The 12,274-nt window shown below is 48.9% G+C and overlaps 1 protein-coding gene across 1 annotated transcript in view; it reads right to left on the bottom strand.

Moving 5' to 3' along the window:
• The window catches only part of TMEM178B (transmembrane protein 178B), a 401,231-nt gene that overhangs the window by 32,359 nt on the left and 356,598 nt on the right, over positions 1–12,274 (bottom strand). The window contains exon 3 of the mRNA XM_052638836.1: positions 1,827–1,964. Coding sequence (XP_052494796.1) covers positions 1,827–1,964 — 138 coding nt within the window. The remainder of the gene's footprint in view (positions 1–1,826; positions 1,965–12,274) is intronic.

The raw sequence follows: 12,274 nt of genomic DNA, 5'->3' as shown, positions 1-12,274 counted from the left end.
CTGTCTGGAAACTGTCAGAGCTGGCAACCCACAGCACCTGGTGGGATTTGAGCAGGGCTGGCCTGGAGGGATGGGGGAGGGAGCAGCGTGCAGGAGGTGGGAGCACCTGGAAGAGCAGAGATGAAAGAGCATCAGCTCCCTGGCTCCCGGATTCCTGCTCTGCCCGAGGCCTGTTTGCTCAGCTTTTCTCGGATTCCTGGGAGGCCTCTCTAGAGCCTTCGAAAAGCCCCGTTTTACTGGAGTCTGTCTTTGTACAACCACAAGAGCCTTAGAGAGAACATGCGTTGCAAACAGAGGCACTCCGCTTTGATCTCTTCACGTTCTGGGGTCCACGGAAGATTTCGGACTGGAAGGTGCTGCTAAAACCAAGCATGGACATCCCAAGCCGAGTGTGACACTTGCTTCAGTGAGGAGGACTCCGGGGCGCAGGAAAGATGGTGGGGCTGGTTTGGCGGGGGGGAGGGGGGGGGGTCCTGTCTCAGCGGGGGATGGAAGGAAGGATGAGGGAGCCGCCCATGCCTCTCCCTCCCCTGGCCTCTGCCTCAGTCCAGCTGGGACCCACAAGGGAGGTGGTGGCTGGGCGGGGATGGCTGACTCTTGGTGACAGAGAATTAGATTTGGGACGTCTGTTCTTCAGGGGGATAAGGATAAACAGCCCAGCGCCAAGTTGAACCCAACAATTCTCCTTCTCTCCCAACCCACAGCTCACTAGCCCCCAGATCTCTCTGTCCACCCAGGACAGCCGCCTCCAATCTCCAGCAGGACACTCCACCTCCCCACCTCCTGGGGCTGGTCAGAGATCCCAAGTCAGGCAGTTCACGTGGTGTCTGCCATCTAACTAACACTGGCTTCAGTGCACAGGACTCATTATTGCCATTGTTTAGTTGCTCAGTCGTATCTGACTCTCTGAGACCCCCTGGACTGCAGCACGTCAGGTTTCCCTGTCCTTTGCCATCTCCTGGAGCTTGCTCAGACTCATGTCCATTAAGTTGGTGATGCCATCCAACCATCTCATCCTCTGTCATCCCCTTCTCCTCCTGCCCTTACACATTTCCCTGTATGCATTTTCAATTCCTTCTGCACAAAACCAATTCCCCTTCTTCCTAACTTCATGCAATTTGTCCATCCACCTCTCTCTAAGAAATGCCCTGTGAAGGGCACACTCACGGTTAGCTTTTGCTTTGGATTGAGGCTCAAACCAGGAGACCAAAAAGCCCACTTGAACTCTTCAGGGAGAAAAGAGGCCGCATAGACTGTGAATGAGCTTTTACTTCCCACGGATAAGAACCTTTTCCCTCATAGCTACACAGCTCTGCTTATGGACCACCCATCACAGGGCTGGACTGGTCCTATGGCCACACCAGTGACAGGGTGAAAGAGACATGTGACAGAAGGTTTAGCCTTGTCCCACCAGCTTTAGAGCCTCATTGGAAATGGGAGCAGCAGCGCAGGACCCAGGAATCAAGGGTGGAGGTAGGCTTTTGAAGAAACTGTTCAGACAGCAGTTGCCTCCTGCCCCACAGTATATACCACGCACACACTACGTGCTCAAAACACCCAAGTACCTCCTGGGGTCACACTCGCTCCATATCCGACACCTGTTTCAATGCCATCACTACCGTGTCTCGCACACCAGGTGGGAGACCCTAGAGGGCAAGGACCAGCAGTGGTGAGCGGCTGAGAGGAACTCAAAACACACTGCTGGAATGAGTGAAGGAAAGGGGAGTCTTCCCAATGGAGTCTGGGTCTCCATCTGCATGTCCACCAGCTGTTCTCTCAGAATGCCAGTAACTAGGACCTCCCAGCCCACCACCCCCGAGCCTTACCTCCCATGAGGAAGAGCAGCCCGGCCACATACTGCATAAGGCCTCGGTCCCAGCAGCAGCCCAGCACGCCGATGATCCAGCCGAAGAGGATGATGGCCACTGCCATGCCCATGAAGCCGGCCGTCATCCTGCGCAGGTCTGTGGGGAAACAGGTGGATACCAGTTAGCATCAGAGCCTGGAACTCAGGGTCTGGTGCACCCCAACCCTGGGCCAGGGGGCGGGGTGAGGGCACCACAGGGGCCCTGTGTAGACAGGTTGGCACAACTGAGCTTCCTTTGCAGAGGACAGAGCCCCTGACGGCAACCGCATTTGTTGTTTAGTTGCCCAGTCATGTCTGACTCTGTGTGACCCCATGGACTGCACAGCCCTCCAGGCTCCTCTGTCCAGGGATTCTCCAGGCAAGAATACTGGAGTAGGTAGCTCCCTTCTCCAGGGGATCTTCTGGACCCAGGGCTTGAACCTGAGTCTCCTGCATTGCAGGCAGATTCTTTACCCCTGAGCCAGCTGGGAAACCCCAGGAACCATACCCTGGAGTGCAAACACAGCTAGGACAGCCAGTCCATATGTGGAAGGAGAGATCACCACCATAACAGCTGCCACTTCCTCTGCATTCCCTCCTTTGTGCTGGGTGCAGCACTGTTCTTCCCAGGCATCTCTCCCAACCTTCTAAGACAGCTATTGTCTTTATCCTTATCTGGAAAATGGAGTAACCCACGGAAAGTCTACAGAGCGTGGAGGACATGGCATCAAACCCAGATCTGTGCGGCTCCCAGGTCCTAACCCAGCATCACTCTTCCTTCAGGGAAGTGAGAACCAGGCAAACGGGCCCTTAGAGCTGGGCTGGGTCTGGGCACTTGCCAAGGACTCTATCCCGCCCATGCAGGGTTTGCTGGTCTCTCAGGAGGTCAGGGGTGAAGAGGAAGCTGTGTGACTTCCTCATCCTCCAGCCTGACTCCAGGGGGCTCAGCTTCCCCCGCCCGTGTGGTTGCAGGGTGGGAACCATGCTTCTTGCTCTCAAGTTGAACCCTGAGGAGGCCCCCTCAGCTTTCCTGATCAGGCCCTTCTCTCTCCATGCTCTGCCAACCCACCAGACAAAGCCTGGCATGTAGGGGGAGGAGGGCTGTCTGGAAAGGTGATTTTTTAAAATTAGTTTTTATTGGGGGTATTGCTGCCTTACAGGACTTCCCTGATGGCTCAGTGGTAAAGAACCCATCTGCCAAGGTAGGAGACATGAGCCGTGGGTTTGATCCCTGGCTTGGGAAGATCCCCTGGAGGAGGGCATGGAAACCCACTCCAATATTCTTGCCAGGAGAATCCTACGGACAGAGGAGCCTGGCAGGCTATCGTCCACAGGGTCAAAAAGAGTTTGACCTGGGTGAAGTGACTTAGCACGTGAATGCTGCCTTAGTTTCTGCTGTAGGCAAAGTGAATCAACTCTACGTTTCTATGAACCCACTCTTTTTTTTTTTTTGTATTTCCTTCTATTTAGGTCTGGGAAGGTGGAATTTTTAGCAGAAGGGAGACAGCAGAGCTGCTGATATGTCTCTGTCAGTCTCACTCAGCATCTTGCTAAGCTTGCTCCCAGCTCCAGCCCGACCCTCTGGTGTATCCGACCCTCCACCCGCCATGCCCCCCTACCCGCTGCATACTCCTTCCCTGGAATCATCTGGCTTTCTTCCTTCTGAGTAACACCCCTAATCAGGCTCCACACAGGAGCTGTTTATCTGGCCTCTACCCTGGGGGATGGGGACTGCAGAGTAGCCTGGAGGTCCCGTGGGCATTCCCTTCTCTTGAAGGAAGGGAAGGAGGATGAGGAGGTGGGGAGGGGGACACCGGACAGCAAACTACATGAGCACCCCCCCCCCCCCAATTCCAAGCAAGCACTGATGGTCTCTTCTCATCTCCGGGGAAACAAACACCCAGGTTTCTGTGGGGAGCACCTCTGTGCCTCTCTCGCACTCCAGTCTCCTGGCCGGGAGAGGAAACAGAGGATTCTGGGCACAGTCTGGCTTGAGACCTCCTGCTCCTCCCCCACCTCCAGAGCTGGCTGTGGTCCGTGCCCCTGGTCCTGACACTGAAGATGAGACCCTGGCAGCCCCCTCCTCAACCCCCGGGGAAGAAGTTGGCTGGGGGGTGGGGAGGAGAACAGCAGGTGAGCCCTCCCGGTGATGAAGGGGGCCTGACAGGGCCCTGCCACAGAGGCGGACGTTCACGGAGAGCCGTGAGCAGGTTCCTGCTCTACTGAATTCTCCTGGGTCCTTCCCACCCTTGCTGACCCCAGAGTGCCTGCCCAGCCAGAGAGCAGTCAGTCACACCTGTTACAGTCACTCCCGGGCACTGCTGAGGAGGCCTAATTATCAGGCTGCACCGACTGCTCAGATCACTAAACACTCCAGAAGGAACTTTGTTGAGGACATGTTAGATCCAGCGTTCAAATGTGTGCCAGGCTTCCTGAGCGGGCTCCGTGCTCAGGCATCCGTGGCTGGCTGGAAAGAAGGGAGGACCTTCCTGCCAGCTGGGCCACACCCCTTTCTCTTTCAACTGCCTGTGGTCACCCAGGCCCCTCCATCTCTCCACGGCCACGAGCGTTAGTCCCTTCACCCCCTCTTCCTTTGTCACAACAGACTTCAGGCAGCCAGCTCTGGGCTGCCTCCTTGGTGGAAAAAGGTCCCCTCCCCACTCCACTGGGACTGAGTCCTGGCTGTGGGATACTCTCTGCCACGGGGGGCTCATCCGCTCTCCACTGCAGTCAAGGGCAAGGAGGTGATGGGAATGGGAGATGAGAGACCAGGGCATTTTTAGTCTAAAGGAGATTTATTTATATCCCCTTAAACAGCTCAGGAAATTTCCCTTCTATGCCCCTGTGAAACCACTGGCTTCCTTTTCAGTAGCAGGGCGGTTTCTAGGAAGACTCTCCTAGAATTTCTAGGAAGAATCTCTAGTGGCACTAGAGAGGACAGCCCTGCAGAAGCCACAGAGCCCCTTCCTGCCACACTTGGTGGGTAGTGGCCCCTGGGCTATGCAGACCCAAGGGAGCAAAGGTGCCGCCTGGGGGGCTGAATGGATAATGGGTCCCTGTGAGCTATGTGTACTTAGGATGAGGATGGGGAAGAGGGATGGGCAGGAAAAGGGAAATGCCAATCATTACAGAACAGAAAGGTATCGCTGCTAGAGGAGGAAAGCCAAGTGCGTCACTTAGGAGAAAACAGAGCAAAAGGCAGAAACAGAAATGGAGAGAATAATCCCTCTTCCAAAAGCCCTGAGACAGACAATAGTCATCTGTGTTCCCAGGTCAGGGAGGGCTGTGCCTCCAACACAGACTATTTGCACTCTGCTGTCTCCCAAAGGCTTTGTCAACAGAAACCGAGAGTCAGGCGAAGTTGTTGTTCTAGAAAGAAGGATGAAAACCAGAGGTCAGGCCTGAGCATTTTCACTGACCCCAGAGGATATTCACCATCACCCGGTGAGCCTGATTTTGCTAGAGCCATGTACATACAGCTGTTTATTCTGCCCTCAGATCCACATGGTAACTCAGGGCAGCTGCAGCAACAACTTCAAGGTAGGCAGGACAAGAAATATTCCTATTTTACAGGATTTAGAGAAGTTAAATAATTTCTTGATCAACAGTCTCAAACCAGTAAACTTAAAAGGAATGAGTTGGGCTACTGCGTTGTGTGGGAAAATAAAATTAATAATCTAATTAAAGACCTACAGGATCATCACCACAGATGGAAAAAAATGTAACTAGCATTTTTCCTCCCAAATAAAGCAAGGATTAGAGTTACAAGATTTTTTTAAAAGACAGAAATTCACATGGAAGGGGAAACCAGAGAAGAAGATGGCGGCAACAGAAGTCTGGAAGCTGCAAAACTGAGAGACAGTATAACTCTCAACAGACCTAACAAGCCAAGACCAGAGCCAGCAGAGGGGTTGGGGGGAAGCTGAAAGCAATCCTGCCAAACCCCCCAAAGGCTCAGGAACTGGCATTAATCACTATGCATCAGCAAGTCAAGCAGAGGGGAGGGAGATTAAAACAAGGATTTCAAACAAGTTGTTTGGGATGGAATGAGAACCCTAGCTCCCCTCGGCTACTCCACACCTCTGAGGAATAACCCCTTTTCCTCACCCCCAGGGTGGAGAGAGAGTACTTAGGACTGGGAGTCGATAAGTTTAGGTGACAGCTGGTCAGCACAACTGAGGGTCATTGCACACAGGGCAAGTAAGTGTCTGTGCACCTACAGAATGTTGAATGCTTACCCTTGAGACCCCAGACCTCTTCTGCCTGGTTCCCAGAAGCAGACTGCTGTGCCTCTGCCCTATAGCCTGGAAGCTGGGAGAGACCTTTCTGGTGATGACCAGCACACGAGAAAATATTGAGACACATTACTATTTGTGTGTGTGGCGGGAGGCAGGGAGGCATAAGCAGTCCCTCCAACTATCTACAGCAAAGCTTCCCATTGACAAGCCCACTGCCTACTCAGGGCTTTGAGGCAGCCCCAAATATGAAGAAAATCTATAAGTTGGAAGAAAAAGAACTTGAAGAAACGAACCAGCAGGGAGGAGAAATTAAAGATTATTATTAGAAATATAAATCAAAATCACAATGAGATATCATATCACACCTGTCAGAATGGCCATCGTCAAAAGACCACAAATAACCAGTGTTGTCATGAGGATGTACAGAAAAGGGAATCCTTGTACACTGTTGGTGGGAATGTAAATTGGAGCAGCCACTGTACAAAACAGCATGGAATTTTCTCAAAAAAACTAAAAATAGAATTACCCTATGACCTAGCAATTCCACTCCTGGGTATATATCCGAAAAAACAAAAACACTAAATTTGAAAAGATACATGTGCAAGGCTCATAACAGCATTGTTTACAATTGCCAAGATATGGACGCAACCTAAGTGTCCATCAACAGATGAATGGAGAAAGAAAATATGATATATGTGTGTGTGTATATATATATATACACACACATACATGTATATACAGACACACACAATGAAATACTATTCAGTATTCCATAAAAAATAACAAAAGTTTGCCATTGGAAGCAACATGGATGGACTTGGTGGGCATTATGCTCCAAGTGAAACAAGCCAGAAAGAGAACAACAAATACTGTATATCACTTATAAGTGGAATCTGAAAAATACAACAAACTAGTGAATATAACAAAAAGAGACAGACTCAGACATACAGAGTAAACTAGCACCTATCAGTGTTGGGGGGGGACAGGAGGAGAATGCAGGGCTGAGGGTGGGGAAACAAATTACTGGGTGTAGATAAGCTCAAGGATTCACTGTATTTACAACAAGAAGAATACAGCCAATATCTCATAATAACTGTAAACGGAAAATAACCTTTAAAAATTATATTTAAATTTTAAAATAAAATTTTAAATCAATATAAATATCCCCAAGAGACAAGAGAAGAAACATAGCTTGCTTCCACGACATAAGAACAAGAGTCTATGGAAAAGGATTCTCTGAAACAAAAATAACACACCTCATAATAATGGAATCAAAATCATTGAAATTTATAGTATAAAATCAATTCAACTTATGGAGTACGAGTCTGATCTTGTTCCAAAATATTTAGGAGTCTTACAAAATGCACAAAGCACAAGGAAATGAGGGAAAGAGAAAATAAAGAAATAAAAGAAGATGAAGCCAGATATCACATTCTCACACAAAATTTGGGCCCTAAGGTCCTTAGAAAGGTTATTATGGTCACCATATTTGTATTTAAGGCATTAGATATTATTTTCATTATCTTTAAATCTTTGTTGCTTTTTATTTGTATTTGAGAAAATCCCAAAGGCTACTCTGCCTATGGAATGACTCACATATAGATGGCCCCATTCCATACCATCTGTGTTATCCTATGTGTTAATTTCATTTCTTTAGGAGTGAGAAATTGCCTTTTTAAATTCTTTGTGCTTGTTCACTGTGCCTACAGCAGTACTTTGCACCTGGGAATTTACACAGCTTGCACAGTTAACCATTGAATGATGAGGGGGTTAAGAGGCGCCAACCCTCGACACAGTGGAAAATCCACTTACAACTTGTAGTCAGCTCTCTGTACACTTACAGAAGATAGAAGGTTCTACATCCAGGGATTCAGTCAACCACTCATCTTGTACTACTGTTGCATGTACTCTTGAAAGCAAAAGTGAAGTGAAAGTCACTCAGTCGTGTCTGACTCTTTGCAATCCCATGGACTATACAGTCCATGGGCTTCTCCAGGCCAGAATTTTGGAGTGGGTAGCCTTTCGAAATACCTGCAAATAAGTGGATCCATAGAGTTCAAACCTGTGTTGTTCAAGGGTCAACTGTTATTTCTTTCCCTATCTCTTCCTGCTTTTTTGTAAAAAGAAGGGGAGAGGGAAGGGGAAGCGGAAAACCACACTCATACATCTGAAGCCTTGGAAAAATACTGCACAGGGTCGGACAAAGAATAATCCCCTTAGAAAGAATTTGGAACGTTGAGCTGGACTCTGTAGGGAAAGGCTGAGATAAAGAAAAATCTTCCCAGGAGTCCTGTTGGGTTTGAGTCTAATATCTGTCTTCCACAATCCTAATGTTTGAAAGGCTAGTGTTCAAAATGACAAAGGTGCATTCTAATCTTTTTAGAAAAAGAACACTGACGGCACAGTGAAAAAGAGTGGGCTGAGGGGGGTGGATGATGAGGGTGGTGGAGGGAGAATGGCCAGGAGAACCATCAAATACAACCAGAAGACGCAGTTCTCCCTTGTGGAAAACTTTTGATTTGAAGTTTACACTCCTATTAACATTTAAATTGAAAGGTATTGCTTGCAACTCTACATGGGAAACCAGGACATCTGCATTTAAATAAACACTACTCAGAGAAGGAAAATATATGTAGGCTATGAATCTCTATTTGCTCTTTAAAGACCTTGTACAAGAAAACTGATGAGGATTGGAATTTTTTTCTCATTCAAAAAACAGAAATCATGAGGGTAGGTCTGAGTTAGAACTTGCTGTGTGAAGTAAAGACAGGAGATGGGAGGGTGGACACTGTGTTAATGGTTCAGGGTCAAGAGCCTGCGAAACCAACAAGGTCACGGTCCTCCTCTGCTGGCCACAAGGGGCACCTCTGGGAGAGAGAGGTGCTGCCTTGGCTACAAAGGCGGAAGAGCATCAGCTGCTCTGGGAGCTAGACATGCATTTGCAAATTAATCAGCCCCTTCGGGGTGCAAGGCGACAACTGAAAGGCAGAGGATGGTGGTGAAGACAGAACTCGGTGTTCTTACCCCAGGGGGTCAATCTAGAAAGTAAGAGGTGGAGAGAAAGGGTGGGCAATGAGCATGTTAGCTGTGGCATCAACTCAGGACAAGCTGATTCACGAGGAAGGAATATTCCAAGAACCAGTCACTGCAGAGCATCCATCTCTAAAGGAAGAGGGAGTTTTGGTGCTGGGTAATCACCCAGAGGGCTTTCCTGGTGGCTCAGTGCTGAAGCATCTGCCTGCCAATGCAGGAGATGTGGGTTCGATCCCCGGGTTGGGAAGATCCCCTGGAGAAGGAAATGGCAATCCACTCCAGTATTCTTGCCTGAGACATCCCATGGACAGAGAAGCCTGGCAGGGCCACAGTCCATGGGGCCAAAAAAATTCAGATGTGACTTAGCGACTAAACAACAACAACAAACCACACAGAGGATCAACAGATGGGGATGGAAGCACAGATTCTTGGAACCAGGCTGCCCCGGTTCGAAACCGGGCTCTGCCACCTACTGGCTGTGCGAACGTGAGCAAGTTGGTCCCTCTCCCTAGATCTCAATGTCCGCATCTTTAAGTGGAAGTTATGACACTACCTACTTCAAAGGATTATTCAGAGGATTAAACAAGATAATACACATAAACTGCTTAGAATAGTACCTGACACAAAGCTAGAGTAATACAAGAAGTGGAGTCACCTAAATTAAAGCGGTTTTCTCTTTTTCATGCCCTACATCTCTTTCACATGTTGCACACAAGCATACAACAGCTGAGCAGCATGTTGGGATGAGCCCCTAATTAAGGATTTGGTACCCAGAGGGAACAACCTTCTGAGATCTGTTCCTGCGCCTCTCAGGTACCAGGAGAGGCTGAGGTGCAGGCTTTATGTTTCTGTTTGTTAATAATAAGAAGTATCAAATCTCGAGTGTGGATGCTTCTTATCCTCAGGGGACCAAAACAGCTGGAGGCCACAGCAGTTAATAGCAGAGATGCCGGGGGCCAAAGAGGCTGCTCGAAACCTGCTCACCTCTTGCAGTGAGCACTGAACGGATCTGGAAGGAAGAAGGATGCACAAGACCATCACTCTTGAGTGATCTAGTCAATTAACACTGAAACAGAGAAGTGGCTCACAAATTTGGACCAGGAACCTATCTGGATGTCTTCTTTGTATTTATGATGGAAAGGTTTTGTCTATGGCTTTCTTCCAGGGTGTAAGTTGGTTTGGCATCCTAATGAAGTTATATTCAAGAAACCATTTTTTATGTGAAAACAAAATAGCTCTTAAGAAAGATAGCACTAAGATGTATCCCACTCTTGTGACCCTATGGACTGTGGCCTGCCAGGCTCCTCTGTCCATGGGATTCTCCAAGCAAGCGTACTGGAGTGGGTTGCCATTTCCTTCTCCAGGGGATCTTCCCAACCCAGGAATCGAACCCAGGTTTCTAGCATTGCAGGCAGATTCTTTACCAACTGAGTTACATGGGAAGCCCAAAATAGTTCTTGGCTTTCCATAAAAAGTGCCCTCTGCCCATCCCTGTGCTTCCATCTTTCTCCAAGCCCCCACATGCTCTGGTCATGAGAAATTGCAGTTCTCTGGAAGGCTTGGCACATTCCCCCCTTTCCTTGATGGCACTGAGCTCTCTGCCAACATGGCTACTCACACATATCACCTAGCAAGCTTCTCAGCATCCTTGCTACTAAGTCACTTCAGTCGTGTCCGACTCTGTGCGACTCCCTAGACGCCAGCCCACCAGGCTCCCCCGTCCCTGGGATTCTCCAGGCAAGAACACTGGAGTGGGTTGCCATTTCCTTCTCCAATGCATGAAAGTGAAAAGTCAAAGTGAAGTCACTCAGTCATGTCCGACCCTCAGCGACCCCATGGACTGCAGCCAACCAGGCTTCTCCATCCATGGGATTTTCCAGGCAAGAGTACTGGAGTGGGGTGCCATTGCCTTCTCCGCAGCATCCTTGAAATCTCCCAAAAAAGTGAAAGTCTGGGAGGCTTCCGGGGCGCTTCTTTAGCCAACACTGGCATCCAGTGCTTGAGGCTCCTATAACACTTGGTTGATAATCACCATCTTACTGTAATCACTTATGTGTCCTTTCCTCCGACAGTGCGAGCTTTCTCAGGGCTGTGGTCGTGCTTGGTTTATTTGTTTTCCCAGTTCCCAGCACATTGCCTGGCATAAGCAAGTGCTCAATAAATGTTTGCCCAATGATATCACCCACCCCCTACCCTGTAACAACCTCTAAAACTGGATGCACCATGGACTAAAGCAGGGTGAGGAGGATGTGACTTAAACGTCACTGTGACTTGAAGCCAACCTCTCCCTCCAATCTTAAATGTCACTGTGACTTGAAGCCAACCTCTCCCTCCAATCTTATTTTTAAAAGCCAGCATCAACTTTTGCTTAACAGTTCAACATAGTTTTTTTTTTTTTTAATCGTGTACACAAAGAAAACATCAAAATAAGTTCAGGTTCCAGATTGCAAAGAACCATGTAACGTGGGGGCTCCTATGGAATGGGTTGCCATTTCCTCTTCCAGGGGATCTTCCCAACCCAAGGATCGAACTCAAGTCTCTTAAGTCTCCTGCATTGGCAGGTGGGTTCTTTACCACTAGCACCACTTGGGAACCCTCATAAAGTTTAACAAGCCCATATGATACCTCACAGATTACAATCCCAACAGACCGTTCTTTCCTCCCCCATGTCCCCAAGTCAGGAAGAGATCACAGGGGAAGGTAGCTGCTATAGAAACAAGGAGTGGTTTCTGGGTCAGAGACGGGCTTGCAGCTTCCTGCTCTCCAACCCTACCTCCGGATTAGAGAGCTGCCATAAATAGGGACGTTATGTGATGGTGCCATATACAAATCACATCCATTGTCAAGACAAGGGAAGGCAAATTGCAAAATGTGTGCTCGCCTGATGAAAGAAAGCTTGGTCAGCAGCTAAAGCAAGTGCCTGGAGAGAAAAGAGGGGAAAAACCTAGAACTGAGAGAGGCAGTCCCATACCAAAAACCCTTCAGAATGGCTCCCTCCTTCCCACTGCCACACTGCTGAGCCAACAGCACAGACTGAAGACAGGAATGATGAGAAGGAAGCTCAGCCAACCAGATACACCTGCTTGCTGCCTGGGTCTCTGTCCTTGGGGTAGGGGTATGGGTGGGTCTTCTTGCCAGGAGCGAGACCAGTACAATC

This window comes from Budorcas taxicolor, chromosome 4 (assembly GCF_023091745.1).
Source record: "Budorcas taxicolor isolate Tak-1 chromosome 4, Takin1.1, whole genome shotgun sequence".
NCBI classification, from domain to species: domain Eukaryota; kingdom Metazoa; phylum Chordata; class Mammalia; order Artiodactyla; family Bovidae; genus Budorcas; species Budorcas taxicolor.
Note: the sequence above shows the minus strand (reverse complement) of the source record. Positions and strands in the feature narration are given on the sequence as shown.